Source organism: Panthera onca, chromosome A2 (genome assembly GCF_046562875.1).
Source record: "Panthera onca isolate mPanOnc1 chromosome A2, mPanOnc1 haplotype 2, whole genome shotgun sequence".
NCBI lineage: Eukaryota > Metazoa > Chordata > Mammalia > Carnivora > Felidae > Panthera > Panthera onca.
This window is the reverse complement of record NC_138340.1, coordinates 161,637,760-161,658,611: the sequence shown is the minus strand read 5'-3', so window position 1 is coordinate 161,658,611 and position 20,852 is coordinate 161,637,760. Positions and strand designations below refer to the sequence as shown.

The 20,852-nt window shown below is 43.8% G+C and overlaps 1 protein-coding gene across 1 annotated transcript; it reads left to right on the top strand.

The window, feature by feature from the left end:
* Nucleotides 1-4,083: 4,083 nt before the first annotated feature.
* On the top strand, nt 4,084-20,392 carry ZNF786 (zinc finger protein 786). The gene is made up of 4 exons (XM_060625658.3): nt 4,084-4,204; nt 12,087-12,213; nt 16,012-16,164; nt 17,618-20,392. Exons 1-4 carry the CDS (start codon nt 4,187-4,189, stop codon nt 19,681-19,683), a joined length of 2,364 nt encoding a protein of 787 aa, XP_060481641.3. The 5' UTR covers nt 4,084-4,186; the 3' UTR covers nt 19,684-20,392.
* The last annotated feature ends 460 nt before the right edge of the window (nt 20,393-20,852 follow it).

Below are 20,852 nucleotides of genomic sequence, written 5' to 3'. Positions count from 1 at the left end.
AATGCTGCTATGGAGATTGTTGAATGTGGCTCCTATGTAAATGTGCAAAAACAGCGCCAAGGTTAAGACTTGCTGGATGTAGGATGGGCGCATCTTCAAAAGCAGATACTGCCATTTTCCTGACAGTAAGAGGGATCATCTTTGTGTATTTTGTGCCTATTCATGTTTCCCCCTTTCCTGAATTCACTATTCATAATTTTGCACATTATCCTCCTGAGTAGTCTTTTGATTTTTAGAAGTTATTTATATTCTCTAGATGTTTTTCCTTACTGCAAATATCTTTCCCCAGTCTGACTTAGTTTTGGTTAGGCTATTGTGGTTTTTGATGGGGAAAAAAAAGTTTTAAATCTTAATCTAATTTCATGTATTTGTCCTTTGCACTTTGTACTTTTTGTGTTTTAAGACTATACACATGGAAATATTCAAGCAGCATTATTTATGGCCACATTTTTTTTAATGGCCCCTGAATATTTTACACTACCCTACCTACTATGTACTGGTATTCTCCAAAAATTCATATGTTTGAAGTCCTAACCACCAGTATGTCAGAACAGGACTTTATTTATTTATTTAACTATGTTATATAAATATGTATATAAATATTTATTTATTTATTTATTTATTTATTTATTTGAGAGAGATGGCGGGGAGGGGCAGAGAGAAAGGGAGACACAGAATCCAAAGCAGGCTCCAGCCTCTGAGCTGTCAGCACAGAACCTGACAACCCGATGCAGGGCTTGAACTCGAGAACCATGAGATCATGACCTGAGCCGCAGTCAGATGCTTAACGGACTGAACCACCCAGGTGCCCAGAACAGCATTATATTTAGACACAGGGCCTTGAAAGAGGTTAGTAAGGTAAAATGAGGTCATTATGGGTGGGCCCTAGTCCAATAAGATTGGTATCCTGATAAGAAGAGATTGGGATACAGAACACCCAGAGAGAGGAACATCCTTGGGAGGACACAGGAAGAAGGCATCCATCTGCAAACCAAGGAGAGTCTTCAGAGGAAACCAACTCTGCTGATACCTTAATCTCAGACTTTGGGCTTCCAGAACTGTGAGAGAGTTCATTTCTGTCTTTAACGTGCCCAGTCCATGCAGATTAATGCATTGCCTTGCATTACATCCATTTAAGAGTAGAACTATAAGATTATGAGAAACATGGAAAACTCTGATGTGGTAAATGAAAAAAGAAACAAAGTGACGTATGTCTCAGAACCATATAATAAGTACATGTCTGCGGGCAGAGACTGGAAGTTTATGTGAAAATCTTGGGGCACCCGGGTGGCTCGGTTGGTTGAGTGTCCGATTTCGGCTCAAGTTATGATCTCCCGGTTGGTGAGTCTGAGCCCCACACTGGGCTTGCTGCAGTCAGCACAGAGCCCGCTCCGGATCCTCAGTCCCCCTCCCTCTCTGCCCCTCCCCCGCTCACTCCATCTCTCTCAAAAATAAAAACATTTAAAAAAATAGAACATTTACATTGGAGTGCCAGAATTATAAACAAATTTTACACTTATTTATTTTGCAAAACTGATGTTATTAAAGCATGGGGACAGGCCCCATGTAGTGACTGATAATATACTTGGGAGTTGGGGGAGGTAAAAGCCAGAGGAAGTTTCCCAAAGGATTTTCATATGCTAAAGACACTGGATCCTGGAGGCCTAGCTATTATCAAGCTAAGGCGGTTTTCCCCTCTGGCAAAGCATTTACATTAAGACAGTAGGGAGTTCGTGCAGGAAAGTTATATACTCTGCTGGCCTCAAGCATTTGTCAATGGGCTGCAGGCCATAAGGAAATTCAATTTTATCTGCTCTCTCCTTCTGCCTTTGTTTCCCACATCACTTTGATAGTTAATCAGAACTTTCCTCAAAGTCCTTCCTTGTCGTTTGAAGAGCAATTTGAGGTTTCCACAGGTTCACAGGAATAAGAAGCCGTGTCAGCTGACATACCAGACTCCTGGTAAGGCTGCTGGAAACTCTAAGCAAGGTACCAGGCTGATGAGGGAGCGTGGGGCAAGCTGAAGGCAAAGTACAGGCTAACAGCAACCCCCACCCCACCCCACCCCCGCCCCCAGATGGAATATGTGTGATATTCCTCGGACACTCCTGCCTACCCAAGAACAAAGGAAAGAGGTTTAAGTGCTTGCCATGCTTAATGTGGGAAACTAAGGCAAATGAAAAATTAAATTCCCTTACTGCCTACAGCCCATAGGTAAGTCCCTGAAACAGGCAGTGACCTCCCTCTAAGGAGCTCAGCTGCCTAGATGATGACACTTTGCTACAGGCAAAAGAGAATCTTAGCTTAACATTACCTCAACCTCGAGGATCCTGTAATTCTACTTCATTTCAACCGCCCCGAGATATATACTGGCAATCTTACTCCAAGCTTATGCCCCTCACCCCCCCATATACATCTGAAGGGTCTCATGACTGAGGTTTTCTTAAATGGTAATAAGTGATGTTTCCCTAGCAACAGGTAGCCCCTCAAGGTCCTGGAAACCTTGCTTCCAAAATACCTTCGAGACTTACTCTACCCCTAACTCCCTTCCAACCTGAGGGTATATAATGAGTTACCTGTCAGGAACCCAGTGCAGCTCTTCCTGCCCATGGGTCCTGTCCCCACGCTTTAATAAAATCACCTTTTTTGCACCAAAGACATTTTCAAGGATTTTTTTTTCTCGGTCGTTGGCTCTAGACCGCCCCGCCCCACCATCACCCCAAAACTTCATCAAGGTCAATAGTTCCAAGGGGCTCTATTGGCTTCATTCTTCGAAAAGTCAACCTTAGTTCCTTAAAGCTATGGCCATCTAGCTGAGTCTATGCATGGCTCTCAAATATGACATTCCAGCCAAAGTCTTGGTAATATAAACAGTATTTCCAATGGCGTCCAAGTTTGGACTAAGCCTCAGAATCATTAGGATGCCAAATGATGTGGTTTGAAGTGTCAGGGTTCAGAGCCAATGGCCAAGAAATAGTTCTTGAGATGTCTGTCTTCAGTGTAAAAATGTGGTTTTATTAAAGCACCGGACCGACCCATGGGCGGAAAGAGCTGCCTACTTCTTTTTAAATTTGCTTTATTGTTGTTAAATTTCAAATTTTTTTAAATTTATTTTTTTATTAAAAAAAATTTTTTTAATTTTATTTTTTTTTTTTGATGGGGAGAGAGAGAGAGAGAGAGAGAGAGAGAGAGAGAGAGAGAGAGAGACGGAGCATGAGCGGAGGAGGGGCAGAGAGAGAGGGAGACACAGAATCCGAAACAGGCTCCAGGCTCTGAGTGGTCAGCACAGAGCCCGACGCGGGGCCCGAACTCACAGACCGCGAGATCATGACCTGAGCCGAAGTCGGACGCTCAACCGACCAAGCCACCCAGGCGCCCCCCAATTTTTTTTTTTTTTTTTTTTTATTAAACCTTTAAGGTAGGGGGAAGCAATGACATATATCCCAGCACTTCAATCACACTGAGTACTTAAGAGTGAAAGACGAAGTAAACTGAAGATCCATTTCACATTTAGGTTATAAGACCATTTCTTGGATTTTATAGACTGTAAGTCACGTCCTAATTTAAGTCCATGGGGTCAGCGATGCCGTGTCTGCCTGACTCCCTGAAGATGAATTCCCAGCCTCCTGGTCCCTGGTGGGAGGATTCTGATGCGGGTAGGGGGGTATTGCACACTCTTAGAATCGTCGGACGGACTCCCCATTGCCCATGACAGGGACCTGCTCGTTGACCCCCTGGGCCGGCTCACCTCCCTCGCTTCATTCCCGGGATGGCCTCACAGATGATCCTCCCCTCGCCTGGGGTCCGCTTCGGGGAGGAACCAGCCCCGCGCCCCTTCTCCGTCCGGGGCTCACTGAAGAGCGAGTCGTCTCCCCACTTGCAGCTGAAGCCCCACGTCCGCCTCTCCGTCTTCCTCTCTCCAGCTCCTTTCAGTGCCTCTCGGTCTGTCTTCCTCGCTTGGAGACCCAGACCCTGCGCCAGGACCCGGGGACGGCGCTGGCTCCTCCCGGCCGCAGGGGGCGCTGTGGGGCCGGGCCGGGCGCGAGTCCCAGCGTGCACCGCGCGGGGGCTGGGCTTTGCGGGGCTGGGCGGAGCTGGAGGCCGCGCGCCCCAGGAGGTGCCGCGGGGCCGCCCGGGAACTTAGCGTCCCCGCGGGGGCGGGGGCCGGGAGGGACCGTGAAGGGCCATGGCCGAGCTGGCTCCGGTAAGAAAGGCTCCGTGCGCGGACGCCCAGTTTCGGGGCTCGGGGCGGGTCTTCGGGCTCCGGCGTGGCGGGCCGCCATCCGGGGTCCTCGCGGGGTGGCCGCGGAGGACGGGTGGAGCTGCGTCTGTCCGGGTGTAAGGTCCGGGCCGTGGACGGAGCCGGTGGCCGCACTCCCGAACAAGCCGAGCGTGGACCAGGCCCACTCAGCAGCGTGCCCTGCCTGGCCGGGGGCGCCCGGGCGTGGCGGGGGCTGACAAGGGAAAGGAGAGAAATGGGTCTGGTTCCCTTGTGGGTGTCACAGCTCAGCCAGTTTTACATGGCAGTTACTGAATTCAGAACAAGTGTTTAAAAAATTTAAGACTCTGAGTGATTGAAATGATGGCTGGCAGCGGCTTGAATACGATAATTCATCTGCTAACGTTTGAGTGTAAGAAGGAAGGAAGACAGGTCGGAAGGAATAGAATAGGATATAAAAATCTAAGCAGAATACACACTATTTGTTTAATGTTTTGTTGCGATCGAGGTTTAGAAGGAATGACCATTTATTATGTTTTTTTAAATACCTTACAAACTTTCATGTTGAGCATTTTTTCTTTTTTTTAATTTTTTTAAATGTTTATTTATTATTAAGAGACAGAGAGACACAGAACGTGAGCAGGGGAGGGGTGGAGAGAGGGGGAGACATAGAATCTGAAGTAGGCTCCAGGCTCTGAGCTGTCAGCACAGAGCCCTACGCGGGGCTTGAACTCACAAACTGAGAGATCATGACCTGAGCCAAAGTCGGTCGCTTAACCAACTGAGTCACCCAGGCGCCCCGAGCATTTTTTCTGATCACTAAATGAATTCATGAGGTCATTTCAAAGTAGCGTTAATAGTCTCAGCTAAGAAAGCATAATTCCTAGGATTAAATATTCAAAAGATATGCAACACTTTTATGGAGAAATTATAAATAAATGGGAGATAGCGAGGCCCGTAGATGGAAAGACTAAATACAGTAAAGATGATACTTTTCTTCCAAGTTAATATGTAAATTTACCGCAGTTTTATCAAAATGGCAGTAAGATTTTTTGTGAATGTAAACAGATTTTATTTTTTGTTTAAAAAAATTTTTTTAGGGGCGCCTGGGTGGCTCAGTCGGTTAAGCGTCCGACTTCAGCTCAGGTCATGATCTCATGGTTTGTGAGTTTGAGCCCTGTGTAGGGCTCTCTGCTGTCAACACAGAACCTGCTTTGGATCCTCTGCCCTTCCATGCTCGTTCTCTCTCTCTCCCCACTCCAAATAAATAAACTTTAAAAAATAAAAAAAAAAAACAGAGAAGACATACACAAGGAGAAAGTATTTGTAACCTAATTTAGTCAACAATTAATCAATATACAAGTTATATAAATAAATTGTAGAAATGAGCACCTGGGTGGCTCAGTCAGCTGAGCATCTGACTCTTGGTTTTGGCTCAGGTCATGATCTCAGTTTGTGGGATCGAGCCCTGCATCAGGCTCTGCGCTGATGACGTGGAGCCTGCTTGGGAATCTCCCTCTCCTCTCTCTGTCCCTCCCCTATTTGTGCTGTCCCTCTCTCTCTCAAAATAAGTAAACTTAAAAAAAATGAAATCCTAGAAATGAAAGCATAAGTCACCCAGTAAAAACTATGGGTAAAAGATCTGAACAGTCAGTTCAGAAAACTGAAAACAAATGGTCAGTGGATAAAAGAATGGATTAAAAATTGTGACATATTCAGATAATAGAACACGACACAAAATTAAATCAATTCTGTATATATCAGTATGGACAGATCTCAAAATGTTGAATGAAAAATCCAAGCTGCAATATAATAAAGCATTTGTGCATAAAAATTAAAGTAATATTTATAGATACTTATGTGTATTTAAAAATTAAAAACATGAATTGAAAAGTTACTACATGCACATAATGTTCGCTTCTTGGAAGAGAGAATAGGACTGAGTATAAGATATATTGAAGGGGCCCCTGGGTGGCTCGATTTGTTGAGCTTACAGCTCTTGATTTTGGCTCGGGTCATGATCTCACGGTTTGTGAGATCGAGCCCCAAGTTGGGCTCTGTGCTGACAGCATGGAGCCTGCTTGGGATTTTCTCTGTGCCTCTTCCCAGTGCCCATGCCCTCTCTCTCAAAATAAATAAACATTTAAAAAAAACAATAGGACACCTGGGTGGCTCAGTCGGTTAAGCAGCTGACTCTTGATTTCAGCTCAGGTCATGATCTCATGGTTTGGGAGACTGAGCCCCAAGTTGGGCTCTGCACTGACAGTTGGGAGCCTGCTTGGGATTCTCTTTCCCTCTCTACCCCTCCCCCACTCACACATTTTCTCTCTCTCTCTCTCTCTCTCTCTCTCAAAATAAATAAACTTTAATAAATTTTAGAAAGATTTTAAAAATATTGAAGAGGGACTAAAGAGGACTTGAGTTTCATGTCATATTCTATTTCATTAAAAGGAAGTCTGAAGAAAAATGTTGAATTCTTAAATCAGTAGTATACTGATAACAACCCAGGATACTTGTTATATTATAATGTTCTAATTTTCTGAATCTTTAACTTCTGAAAATTAAAGTAATAATGAAGGCTTTTTGAGCATTTCTTGAAAACATTTTTAAAGTAAGGAGTTTAATCAGAGGAGAATAAGTATATATTTTTTTTTTTTTTTAATTTTTTCCCAACGTTTTTTTTATTTATTTTTGGGACAGAGAGAGACAGAGCATGAACGGGGGAGGGGCAGAGAGAGAGGGAGACACAGAATCGGAAACAGGCTCCAGGCTCCGAGCCATCAGCCCAGAGCCTGACGCGGGGCTCGAACTCACGGACCGCGAGATCGTGACCTGGCTGAAGTCGGACGCTTAACCGACTGCGCCACCCAGGCGCCCCGAGAATAAGTATATTTTAAACAAAAACATGCATTCATTTCTGCTATAACACATCACATGCATTTCTAAAAATCACAGTGCAATGCAAAATCATGTAGTAAAAACCATAGCTTACCGGAGGAATGGTGTTTAGATACGCAACATTCAAAAAGTTTGTCAGTGACATGTTGAAAAGATAGGAACCTAGTAAAAACACACTTTTATGCGTGTTAAATTATTAACAAAATAAACTAGCTTAAAAACTACCTGAAATTTGCTTATGGAAGTGGGTGTAAGAAGGGGCGGTGAGGTGGAAGGACCATTATCCGAAATCAGACGGAAGGTTTCAACACCAGGTTTGGAGAGGTTGGGCTCATAAAACAGGGTAATTAATCTGAGGAAGCTGGCGGAATCTTCTCGAAGGGTATGCGCGGGCGTGTTTTGTATATTCCTTCTCATCTCTCTGTGGCAGCCTGGCACGGTTCCTTCCCCTCGCCACTGCTGACATTCTGTAACTGGCTAGTTTGTGTTGTAGGGGGCTGTCTCGTGCTCTGTGGGATGTTGACCAGTATCCACTACATGCAAGTAGCAGCTTGCCCAGTCCTGACAAAAGTGTCCCCAGACATTGCCAAACGTCCTCTGGGGTGTAAAATTGTCCCCATGTGGAACTGACCTAGAGTTTCTCACTGACAAACTTGCATATAAGCAAGTGTAAAATTTTGTGACAAATTATTTTTGTTTCAGTTTTTTTTTAATGTTTATTTTTGAGAGAGAAAGCGTGAGCAGGGGAGGGGCAGAGAGACAGAGACAGAGACAGAGAATCCAAAGCAGGCTCCAGGCTCTGAGCTGTCAGCACAGAGCCTGACTTGGGGCTCGAACTCACAAGCTGTGAGATCATAACCTGAGCTGAAGTCAAACGCCCAGCCTACTGAGCCACCCAGGCACCCAATATCAATCATGTTAGGACAAATTCACATTTTAAAAACATAGCAGAAATGACTGTTTCATAAACTTAATGAATCTCTGATATAAATGTAAAGGAATTATTAGATTTTTTAAAAACCGTAAATCTAAGCTTCACATTCAATATAACGAAAAGATGAATAAAAATAAAAGTTGAAACAAACTGGACTTTAATACCCATAGGAAGTAAACACATATGGCAAAACATTGGGAGTTAAAACTGATGTAAAGAAGACAATAGGGGGCGCCTTGGTGGCCCAGTTGGTTGAGTCTCTGACTCTTGGTTTCAGCTCAGGTCATGATCTCGCAGTTTTGTGAGTTCCAGCCCCACGTCAGGCTCTGTGCTGACAGTGGGGAGCTGTTTGGGATTCTCCCTCCCTCTGCCCCTTCCCTGCTTACATTCTCTCTGTCTCTCTCAAAATAGATAAATTTTAAAAAAAACTTAAAAAAGAAAGCAATAGGGGCTCCTGGCTGGCTCGGTCAGTAGGGCATGTGACTCTTGATCTCAGGGTTGTGGCTCAAGCCCCACATTGGGTGTAGAGATTACCTAAAAAGAAAAAAAAAATCTTAAATATAATTTGAAAAAGAGAGAAAAGGAAACCATAAAAGAATGTGCATTTAATGTAAATTACTTTAACAAATATATAATTTACATGCTTCTAGTTATAAACCTTAGACAGATGCATGCTATCACCACTCTTATTCAACATCATTCCAGCCAATACAATAAGAAAAATAAGAAATGATAGGCTTAAATGGTTAAAAGAAATGTTAATTTGCAGATCTCGTTCTCAACATAGACACTCCAAGGCAGTCAACTAAAGTGTTAGCCAACAAGGGAATTCATTTCCAGAATAAACACAAAAATTAGCTTCCCAACCTTTCATAATTAGAAATTTTAGTGGGGGAAAAAAAACCAAAACATAGTAGCAACAAAAACTCTACCATTCCTAGAAATGAACCTGTTGAGAATTATGTAAAATCTACATGAAGAAAACTAATTTTACTAAAGCACATAAAAATGTCTAGAAAAATGAGAGAGATGGTTCTGCGTGGAAAGAACCCATATTTTAGAGGCCCATTTCTCCCCAAATTAATATATTAAGCATATTCGTATCAGAATCCCATGAGAATTTGTATAAATTTGACAAAATATCTTTACTATTTATGTAGAAGAGAAAACAGACAAGGAAAACCAAGACGTTTTCCTATGGGAAATGATGGAGGTTAGTGGTGGATGGCCATGCCCCCTTAAAAAGCAAAATATCTAGGGGCGCCTGCGTGGCTCAGTCGGTTAAGTGTCCGACTTCGACTCAGGTCATGATCTCACGGTCTGTGAGTTCGAGCCCCGCGTCGGGCTCTGTGCTGACAGCTCGGAGCCTGGAGCCTGTTTCAGATTCTGTGTCTCCCTCTCTCTGACCCTCCCCCCTTCATGCTCTGTCTCTCTCTGTCTCAAAAATAAATAAAGGTTAAAAAAAAATAAGAAAAAGCAAAATATCTGATAAAACTATAAGAATTATACTGCAGTATTGGAGCAAAAAAGGATAAATGGAAGTATAAATGGAGTATAAATGGCAAGTATAAATGGAAGCCTAATTAATGAAAAACAATCCCAAATCAGTGGTGAAAGAATAGACTGTTGAGTAAGTTTTGCGATAACTGAAAATCCACTTGGAAAAAGAATTATGTTCCTTCCTGTTATGTTACACATAAATAAGTTCCAGATGGAAAACGGTATAAGTCTAATAAAAGTTATAAGAATGTTATGAAGAATTTAAGAGAATATTTTATAATTTTAGAATAGAAGTCTTCCAAATCAAGATACTAAACCCTAAAGCCACAAAAGAGGTTCTCCTGAAAACTATAATAATATAAGAGAAAAGCAGTGTAGAAGATGGAGAAATTATCTTTATTTGAGAATTTTTATTGTATCCCACCATAAACTTAATAGGATTGATAAATAATATGGCACATTAATTGGATACACAGTAAGTTTACAAAAATCAGTAACTTTTTAAAAAACTATTAATAATAATTTGAAATGGCACCCCAAAAGGGGTGGTCTCATTTACAATTGTTGGAGAGACCACAGAATACCAGAAATAAAGTTAATAAAAAAGACTCAGAACATTTATGAAGAAAATAGTTAAGTTTATTAAGGATAGCAAGCTGGACCAAATGAATGTAGAACATGTTTCTAGATGAGATCAATCTTTCCTAAATACATATATACAGTTAATGCAGTCCAGACTGGAATTCCAATGCACTTTTTTTGTTGTTGGACTAGATAATTTTGGAGTTTATAAGGAAGGATACATATCTACGAATTCACAGCATTAACTTTGAAAAGAATGTGAGGAGAGGGTAAGACTTAACATCCCATTATTACAATATTGCATAGGTACTGTAATCAGACACATATAGTAAGTGTAAGAATATATAGATTCACATATTTATGAAAATCTAATACATGCAAAGATTAAAGGTTGGCATTCCAATCTAAGGAGAAAGGATAGTATACTTATTGGTGTGTGATTGGCTCTCCATATGTATCTATTAAAGATGCCAATCTCATCTGTAGAATTTTCTTTGATTTTTACTAAAAATATTAACTTATTTTGAGAGAGAAAGAGATTATGTGAGCAGGGGAGGGGCAGAGAGAGAGAGGGAGAGAGAGAATCCCAAGCAGGCTCCCCACTGTCAGCACTGAGCCTGATGCAGGGCTCCATCTTGCAAACTGTGAGATCATGACCTGAGCCAAAATCAAGAGCCAGAAGCTCAACTGACTGAGCCACCCAGGTGCCCCTCATCTATAGAATTAAATTGCAAATCTAAGGGCAAAAAATATTAGTAGAATATTTGTATAACTTTTTGGTGTGGGGGACATTTAAAAAGCTGGAAACTATGGGGGCACCTGGGTGGCTCAGTCTCACGTCTCTCTCTCAAAATAAACCTTTAAAAAATTGAAAATAAACCTGGAAACCATGGAAAGGACTGACAGATCAAATTAAAGGCTCAAAATGCTCTATTTGGCAGAAGATAAAATCAAAACACAAACGACTAGGGGAGAAAATGTTTGCTAGTCAATCAAAGGATGATTAACCCTGATATAAAGAGGTTCATTCAAATTATAGGAGTCCACGAGAATGTTGAGCAAAGGATGTGAACAGACATGTACAAAGATACTGGAACATCCTCCGCACCCGAAAAGTATGAAAAGGATGCTAAGCCTCACAAATGAATGCAAATTAAAACAATGAAATTTTTTACCCATTGCACTGGTGAAAAAAAAATAATAAAGGTTTAAAAACATGCTGTGCTGATGAAGGTGCAAAGAAATAAGTCTCATTAACAAAAGGGCAAAAGTGCTGGATTTTTTTTGGAAGGCAGTCTAGTGGTGTTTATTAAACTGAACATTTTTATACCTTTTGATTTAGTAGTTCTACTTTTTAGGCTTTTTAGTGGTAAAAGCACTAGTATATCAGGAAGCATATCAGAGCATTGTTTGTAATTTATAAAGGAAATGGAAACTATATGTCCCATTCATGGGGTATGTGTGCCCATGCAATGGAATATAATGCAGTTTGCAAAAACCTGGTTTTGCCTATACACACTGACCTGGAAAAACACCTGACATGTTAAGTGAATGAAGTTACACAGTGCTTTATTCCCTTTTTTGTTTTTAAAAGAAGAAAAATATCCTATACCAATGCATATGTAGTTTGAACAACCGTAAAGAACCACGGAAGGTAAGGTGGTTAACAGAACCACATGGTTGGAGTAGGGGGAGGAGCAGTTCTCAAGGAGGAAGCTGCTGAATACACAAGAACAGCATCCTCTAAAAAAAGTCTTTTAAATTGATGAAAAGGAGGGGCACCTGGTTGGCCAGTGGGTAAAGCGGGTGATTCTTGATCTCAGGGTTGTGAGTTCGAGCTCCACGTTGAGGGTAGAGTTTACTTAAGAAAGAAAATAAGTACATTGATGAGAAGGAGCTGAAATCATTTTGAAGCAATAATGACTATGTATTGTATTATGTCTGTAATTTCAGTTACCTCTGACTTTTGAAGATGTTGCCATTTATTTCTCTGAACAAGAATGGCAGAATCTGGAGGCATGGCAGAAGGAGCTTTACAAGCATGTAATGAGAACCAATTATGAGATTCTTGTTTCTCTAGGTAAGAAGTGCTTGATTTTGTGGGTAGATCCTGGAAATGGGCCTGAAAGAGGTCTTGGCCACTTGATTTTCCTGTTTGTTACCTGGCCAGATTTCTTAGAAATTAACTCAGAAAGGTATTTTTGTTTTACCCTAGAGTCATATGTTAAATACACCAGGACTTGGGACTTTTAGTTGCTACACAGTCATAGGGTGCCATGATTTCCATATTGGAGGACTCCTAGCTCCTATCCATAATGTACCCATATTATCTTTAATATGGGTAGTGTCCCTACTTGTCAGCTTTTACAGTGGGGTCTGTATAACTCAGAAAGGCTATATTTCCCTGCAGTGAGATTTTGTAAGGCTATACCCTGAGATGTTTAACAGGAACTGTCTCTGCTTGGTTATAGTAATGTGTTCTTTTTAGTCTTTTTCCTTACTTGGTCTTCGTATGTTTTGTTTTTTTTAAATTTATCAAATGTGATTTTTAAGAATCAGTCTGTTCAGAGAAGTGTCGAATGATAAAGTCTCTGCTTCATCCTCACTCCTGCACTCAGTTCATTTCCCAAGGCAACCACGTTTAACCTTTTCTGTTTTAGTTCTTACTGTGGTTTCCTCCAATCTTACTATCATGCTTGTGTCTCAGTTTCTTGATTTATCACGTCTAGACAGCATTAACTCATTACTATGAAAAATGAGGGATTAACTCACTTACAGGATCTTCTGCCTCCTTTTTTCCCTTTCCCCCGAATTTTGAGGTTTTTTTTTTTTTTCAGGCCTCTATGGGCTAACTTTATAACGTAAATAATAAACTTCTAGATCATGTTCTGTGAACTTCATATTACATCTCGATTACTTCAGTGTATGAAGATAAGGTGATTAGTTCTCCTGTACTTCCTGTCACCTCTTCTGCCAGCTCCTAACAGCCACACCACTTCTTTATATCATAAGGTTTCTAATACTTTATATTCTATTCTTTTACCATAATTAAGTTTTCTAGGCTTTACATAGATAGTGTTGTTTCTAAAACATATAATCTAAGATATTACATATTTTTATTTTTACTGAAGAACCAATTAAAGTAATTGAATCTATAGAGAAAGAAAGATAATCTTATTATCACCCATCCTGTTCTACCCAGAAAGAATGTTCCAAACATCAGGATTAAATGGATGTGAAGTGGTGGTATATTGTTGTGGTTTTGATTTGAATTTCCTTAACAGCTAATCATGTTGAGCATCTTTTCATTTGTATACCTTCTTAGGAGAAATGTCTGTTCAAATACTTTGCTCATTTTTAAATTTATTTCTTTGTCTTTTTATTGTTGAGTTTTAAGAGTTCTCCATTTGTAGGGCGCCTGGTGGCTCAGTCTGTTAAGCATCTGACTCTTGATCTCATCTCAGGTCTTGATCTCAGGGTCATGAGTTCAAGCCCTGTGTTGTATTCAAAGCCTATTAAAAACAAATTCCCTATTTGTTTTGGATACTGGACCCTTATCAGATACATAATTTGCAGATAATTTTCTCCCATTCTGTGGTTGTCTGTTCACTTTCTTTATTTTTTAAATTTTTGGGGGGGGTGGAGAGAGAGAGAGAGAGAAAAAATATGAGTGGGGGAGGGGCAGAGAGAGGGGAAGGACAGGATCCTAAGCTGGCTTGGTGCTGTTTTTTGACATCTCTTCTCACAGACTGAGATCACGACCTGAGCCGAAGTTGGATGCTTAACCGACTGAGCCACCCAGGTGCCCCTGTTCACTTTCTTGATATTATCCTTTGAAGCACAAAAGTTATCAATTTTCATGAAGCCCAACTTCTTTTTCTTGTGTTGCTTGAGCTTTTGGTGTCATATCTGAGAAACCATTGCTTAATCCAAAGTCACACAGATTCACTCCTATGTTTTCTTCTGAGAGGTTTAGAGTTTCATTGCTTACATTTAGGTCTTTGATACCTTTTGAGTTAATTTTTGTATACAGTGTGAAGTAGGGATCCAACTTCTTTTGCATATGGATATCCAGTTGTCCCAACACCATTTGTTGAAAAGTCTTTCCCCATTGAATTCTCATGGCACCCTTTTGGAAAATCAGTTTACCATAAATGTAGAGTTTTATTTGTGGATTCTCAATACTGTTTCATTGATGTATATATGTTTGTCTTTTTGATTACCATTACTTTTAGGATCAATTTGTCAAAAAACAAGGCAGATTGGATTCGGGGAATATTGTCATTTTAACAATATCAAGGCTTCCTTTTCATGAACATGGGATATCTTCCTGTTCATTTATGACAAAGTCTCTTTGAACAATATTTTATAGTTTTTATTGTATAAGTCTTGGATTTCTTTTATTAAATTTATTCCTAAATGTTTTATTCTTTTCTGTGTTATTATAAATTGAATTGTTTTCTTGGTTTTGTTTTTTTATTTATTTTTTAATTTTTAAGTTTATTCACTCAGAGAGAGAGAGAGAGAGAGAGAGAGAGAGCACAAGCACAAGCTTGGGAGGGGCAAAGAGAAAGGGAGAGAGAATACCAAGCAGGCTCTGCACCATCAGCTCAAAGCCTGATGTGGAGCTTGAACTCACAAACTGTGAGATCATGACCTGAGCCAACGTTGGACACTTAACTGACTGAGCCACCCAGGCTTTACTTTTGGAAAAATACTTTTATTTTAAAAGATGCTGGGATTTCAACAGATGAAGATTGAGAATAGGTATATGGATTTAAACAAAAGATAGGGATTCCTTTTCTCATGAAAGAAGTCTTAGAATTCTTTTGGGATTGAAGTCAGATTTCAGAGGACAAGGAGGAATCTAGAACAGTGATCTATCTCCACATGTACTACACCACTCTGACATTTTATTCCTGAGGCAGGCATTGCCCAGCGTACCCTCTTTCTCTTATTTGAACCATACACTGATCTCCCTTTAGCAACCTATGAAGCATACTTTAGATTCTGTTAAATATATTTTATTGAAAGAAAATTTTACTTGAAAATAAATAAATTAAACATTTCTTTTGGGAAATGGGGGTCATATATTAAAGAATCTTGTAACTGTTTTCATCTGTTTATTTCATTGCTTACAACCCTTTTTTTTTTTAAATAATTTGTTTTTATTAATGTTTTTTAACGTTTATTTTTGAGACAGAGAGAGACAGAGCACGAACAGGGGAGGGGCAGAGAGAGAGGGAGACACAGAATCTGAAACAGGCTCCAGGCTCCGAGCTGTCAGCACAGAACCTGACTCGGGGCTCGAACTCACGGACCGTGAGATCGTGACCTGAGCCGAAGTCGGACGCTTAACCGACCGAGCCACCCAGGCGCCCCTCAACCCTTTTTATTCTAGCAGAACTCCACCATGTTTGGAGTCATGATTAGCACCGTCACCAGAGAACTTCTGAGAATATTTTAGCTGGAGCTACCTACTTTGAAATTGCCTAGGACAGGCATTCGAGTTATTTTTCCATCTCCCCCTCTTCTCGTGATATCTGTCCAGCTGTCTCCAGAGCTGTCCCACCATTCTCAGAGCACCCTGCTAGTGAGTTTTAGGAAACCCATGGCTAAATACATACTGCTAGACATATGGGGACCAAGACAGGATTTAAACAGTATAACTGATTTAACAGGTCCAGAAAGATGAGGAGGAACTTTTAGGATGTGTGGGCAGTTTTACTCCTCTTTGTGCAAACCTATAATCTATTTTTTGACATCTCTTCTCATACATTATCCCAGGAATACATTTAAAAAATTTAAAAACAACTCCGCGTGCTTTAAATTTAGTGCTCAAAGAAACCAAACTACCCTGTCTAACTTCTTTGTACAGATGATGGACTTCCCAAACCAGAACTAATATCACGGATTGAACAGGGGAAAGAGTTCTTCAAGAACTGGGGAGAATCACAGAAATCAGGAAACATAATTTGCTCTTCAGCTGATCTGCATTTTGATCCAGTTATTGAGGGACATCTGTTTTGGCGTGAGTATTAAGAGATTAGGGCCCTTTCCTGAGGACATCACATTCAGATATCTTTGTTCCAGTTCTCTGATCATGTCTTCCTGTTTGGCTAGGCTGAGGCTTGATGTCTGGCATATTCTAGAAAAAGGCAGTAAAGCACAGTGGTTAGGAGTATGGGTCCTGGAGTCTGAGTCTGGATCTTGCTTTTCCGGGTCGCCTTGGGCAAGTTATTCAACCTCTCGATATTTCAATTTCCTGGCCTATGAAATGAAGATAATAAAAGCACCTACATTATAGGTTTAAATAGGTTAGTATACATAAAGTGTTAAAATGATACATGGCACACAGTGAGAGCTCAGTAAGTAGGCACTGTTGTTAGTAGGCAGGGCTGGTGTGGGGCGGGGTGGTAGCGAAACTGGTTACCTAAATCCTAGTGACCAAAATTGCTTCCTTCCTATCTGGGAACTGTTGTCTCTACTTGAATACCTAAAACTTAGCTCTCCTCTGTTGTTTCTTGTTATCATAGGAGAGTCTGAAATTTTTGGATTCTTAAAAGGCAGCATTAAAATACGGAATGAGAAAGCCAACGGGAGCATCATTCCCAGAAATTTGTTTAGTTTGCTTAGTTTGTTGCTGCTGCTTTCTGGACAGTAAAGGAGTTTTGCTTCACAAATTCTTTCACTTTTTACCATCTGTTATCAATTCTTCCAAGAAACCTTTTTAAAAGGTTGGTGGGAATAGGGGCGAGGAGTGGGGAACAGAGCCCAAGCCCTGCTGCCTGGCCTGAGGGACATCCCCTGGGTGACATGGGACCGTGGTGTTAGGGTCTATTAGTGACACCGTCATCATGCTGACTCCAGAAATGCCTCCACATCAAAACGGCACAAGTTGGATGGTCCTGTAGTCATGGCGGTGAGCACATGGGGTGTGCAGTATGCCAGGCACATGTTCAACACTGTAACTGCAAGAACTCACTTAATAATCATGACAATCAAATGTCCTGTCGTTTCTCTGTTGCTACGGGAGAAGGAACCAAAGCCAAGAGAGATTCACTTGACAGAGGCTAGACAGCGGAAAGGTGGGATTTGAACCCAGACGGTCTCATTTCAGAGCATAGGCCCTATTAAGACCTATATTTTCCTTTTTTTTTTTTTTTTAAGTTTATTTATGTAATCTCTGTACCCAACATGAGGCTCGAACTGATGACGCTGAGATCAAGAGTGGCATGCTATTCCGACTGAGCCCGCCAAGCGCTCCTAGATTTTCCTCTTTTAAGATAAGTTTTTTTCGGTTTAATTTTAGCAGACTCTCACCAAACTCCTGGTCATTAAATGGAACCATACTGAAATGTCCTTGGTTGTGGAGCTCTGTGGGAGCTGGGTTCCCAGAGGTCACTGTTACTGCCCCCTTTCCTGGTGATACAAACCTTTAGTCATGACAGGAATACGGACTGAAGTTCTGTTTTCCATTTCAGGAAGTCAACAAGCTGTGAATTCAGGAGAAGCTAAGTGCCGGTTCCAAGTAGATCTCCTACAGGGCCAGTGCCCCTCTGAACCCTCACTAGGAGGAAGGGCAGATGCTTCCTTCGGGCCTGACGGGAGGATCGCTCTCGTGAATCCACACAGACGTGTCGCATGGGCTCCGATTCCAGTAGTCCCCAGCTGCAGGGAACCTACCCGGAGAGAAGGAATCCCAAGTCGCAGAACTCTGGCTCCCCCTGCCTTTCAGGAGGTCCCCTCCTGGGAGGGCACCCAGCACCCAAGCGCCGTCAGTGAGGAAAGCTTTTGGAAGAAGAGTCACTTAGAGAAGCACCAGAGCCACTTGAGTGACCAGCCGTGTAGGCCCTGGAAGAAATTCAGCAAACAAGCCGATCCACAGCAACAGCGCAGCATCCCTCAGGGTCCGAGGCATTTCCGGTGTCACGACTGCGGGCGGAGCTTCCACCGGAAGCGGTATTTGCTGAGGCATCTGGCTGTACCCGCGGGGACGAGCCCCCCGCAGGGCCCTGGATGTAAACGGTGCGGCCCGCGCAAGCAGAGCCTTCTCGGCCACCGCCTCCGGCGCCGGGGGGAGAGGCCTTCCCAGTGCCCCAGGTGCGACCGGAACGCTCTCCCGAAGAACAGCCTGGCGGCTCCCCAGGGCCAGCCCAGCAGCGGGAGGCTGGTCTCCCGTGGCGAAGGTGACCTGGCCCTCCCAGGGAAGGCACGGCGGGCCAGCTTGCGCTCGGGAGGGAAGCCAGGCCCGTGGCCGGGGGCCGCGGAGACTGTCCGCCACCGCCCCGCCGGGGAGAGGCCGTTGTCTTGCCCCGAGGGTGGCGAGCGCCTCGCTGCCGGGTCCCAGCTCGCCAGCCACAAACGGGTGCACGCGGGAGAGCGGCCCTTCCGGTGCCGGGAGTGCGGCGACAGCTTGCGCCCGAGCGGCTCGCTGGAGGTCCACCGGCGCGCGCACGGCGGCGGCAGACCCTTCTCCTGCGCCAAGTGCGGCAAGGGCTTCGCCAAGCGGTGTAAGCTCACGGAGCACGTCCGAGTGCACAGCGGGGAGAGGCCCTTCGGGTGCGCCGACTGCGGCCGGAGCTTCCGCCAGAGGGGACAGCTGCTGCGGCACCGGCGCCTGCACACGGACGAGAAGCCCTTCCAGTGCCCGGAGTGCGGGCTGAGCTTCCGTCTCCAGAGCATGCTGAGAGCACACCGGCTCCGGCACGGCGGGGAGAGGCCGTTCTCCTGCGGCGAGTGCGGCAGGGGCTTCGCGCACCGCTGCAAGCTCCGGGAGCACCTGCGAGTGCACAGCGGGGAGAGGCCCTTCCGGTGCCCCGAGTGCGGCAAGAGCTTCCGCCTCAAGGGCATCCTGAAGGCCCACCAGCGCACCCACAGCAAGGAGAGGCCCTTCTCGTGCGCGGAGTGCGGCAAGGGCTTCACCCGGCAGTCCAAGCTCGCCGAGCACTTCCGCGTGCACAGCGGCGAGCGGCCCTTCCGCTGCTCCAGCTGCGACCGGAGCTTCCGCCTCAAGGGGCAGCTGCTTAGTCACCAGCGCCTGCACACGGGCGAGAGACCCTTCCAGTGCCCCGAGTGCGGCAAGAGCTACCGCGTCAAGGCCGACATGAAGGCCCACCAGCTGCTGCACGGCGGCCAGATGCCCTTCTCCTGCGAGTGCGGCAAAGGCTTCGCCAAGCAGTCCAAGCTCATCGAACACGTCCGGACGCACACGGGGGAGAAGCCCTTCCAGTGCCCCACGTGCGACAAGAGTTTCCGCCTGAAGGCGCAGCTGCTCAGCCACCAAGGCCTGCACACGGGCGAGAGGCCCTTCCACTGTCCCGAGTGTGATAAGAACTTCCGGGAGAAGGGACACATGCTGAGGCACCAGCGCATACACAGGCCCGAGAGGCCGTTCGCCTGCGGCGACTGTGGCAAGGGCTTCATCTACAAGTCCAAACTTGCCGAACACATCCGCGTGCACGCCAAATCCTGCAGTGCCCCCAGCGAGCCTGACGTCAAGAAGAGGCTCAGCCAGCTGTTCGCAATGATCGAGGCTGACTGGAGTTGAGGCCGGGAAGGGCGTCCAGAGCCTTCCGCAGGCTTGACATTCCCTGGGAATCCACAGCAGCCATAGCGAAACCCGCCGGGAGACAGATCTTAGGAACAGGGGCCCTTTTTTGGGCAAGAATGGAACCAAGTTAGGAGTATGAGAAGCCACAAAGGATTTTCTCGGCTAAAACATCACCAGGAAGGGGCGCCTGGGTGGCCCAGTCACTTGAGCATCCGAGTCCTGATTTCGGCTCAGGTCATCATCTCAGGTTGGTGGGTTCGAGCCCCAGATCTGGATCCATGCTGACAGCCCGATCCTGCTTGGGATTCTCTCTTACCCTCTGTCTCTGTCCTTCCCCCCGCTCAGGCGCGGGCGCTCTCTTTCTCTCTCTAAAATAAACATTTAAAACATCACCAGTTCTATTTCCTATCCATTGATAAAAGAGATACCTGTTCTTCTTACCATCTTAAGTGGTAATTTCCCCCCAAATGTTCAGCTAGCTCTGAAATCCCAGCTTGAATTAAGACAAAAGGAAATCCTTCCAGTACTGTTCCCAAAGTTGAGGAGATGAGGTGGCTATTAAATGTCCACTGTTCTCTTTTTCACAGTATGATTCTAAAGTGGGTGTTCAGGTATGTGTGAATTTTGTTGCAGCCCTGATATGATGTTGAATTTGGTTTTGATTCATTTATTTTGAAACTGTGAGCAATAAAACAAGTTCTCTGAATCCTGGTCTGTTTACATGAATGCTGAGGCTTCACAGTATGTTTCGTGGCAGTGATGTATATAGTTCCCCCTAAAGAAAACTGATAATTTCATCGAAGTTTGGTAATCTGAGTTGAAGAAATGTAAAAGCAAGGGTACTAAGGGGAGCCTGGGTGGCTTAGTTGGTTAAGCGCCAGCTCAGGTCATGATCTCACAGTTGGTGAGTTCGAGTCCTGCATCCGGCCCTGTGCTGACAGCTCAGAGCCTGGAGCCTGCTTCAGATTCTGTGTCTGCCCCTCCCCTGCTCGCACTCTGTTTCTCTCAAAAACAAATGATCATTAAAACAATATATTTTTTTTTAAAGCGAGGATGCTAAGATGTATAGGGCTAGGATTTAGATGAGAGATGGATTGGGACAGGAGATAGAGGTTTAGGAGTTGCAGAATAGGGGAGCTGTTCAAAGCCAAGACAGTGAAGGAGGT

Coding starts and splice junctions, on each gene's coding strand:
- ZNF786 (XM_060625658.3), top strand. Junction 12,214..16,011: donor TGAGATTCTTGTTTCTCTAG/GTAAGAAGTGCT, acceptor TTCTTTGTACAG/ATGATGGACTTCCCAAACCA. Junction 16,165..17,617: donor TGAGGGACATCTGTTTTGGC/GTGAGTATTAAG, acceptor TTTCCATTTCAG/GAAGTCAACAAGCTGTGAAT.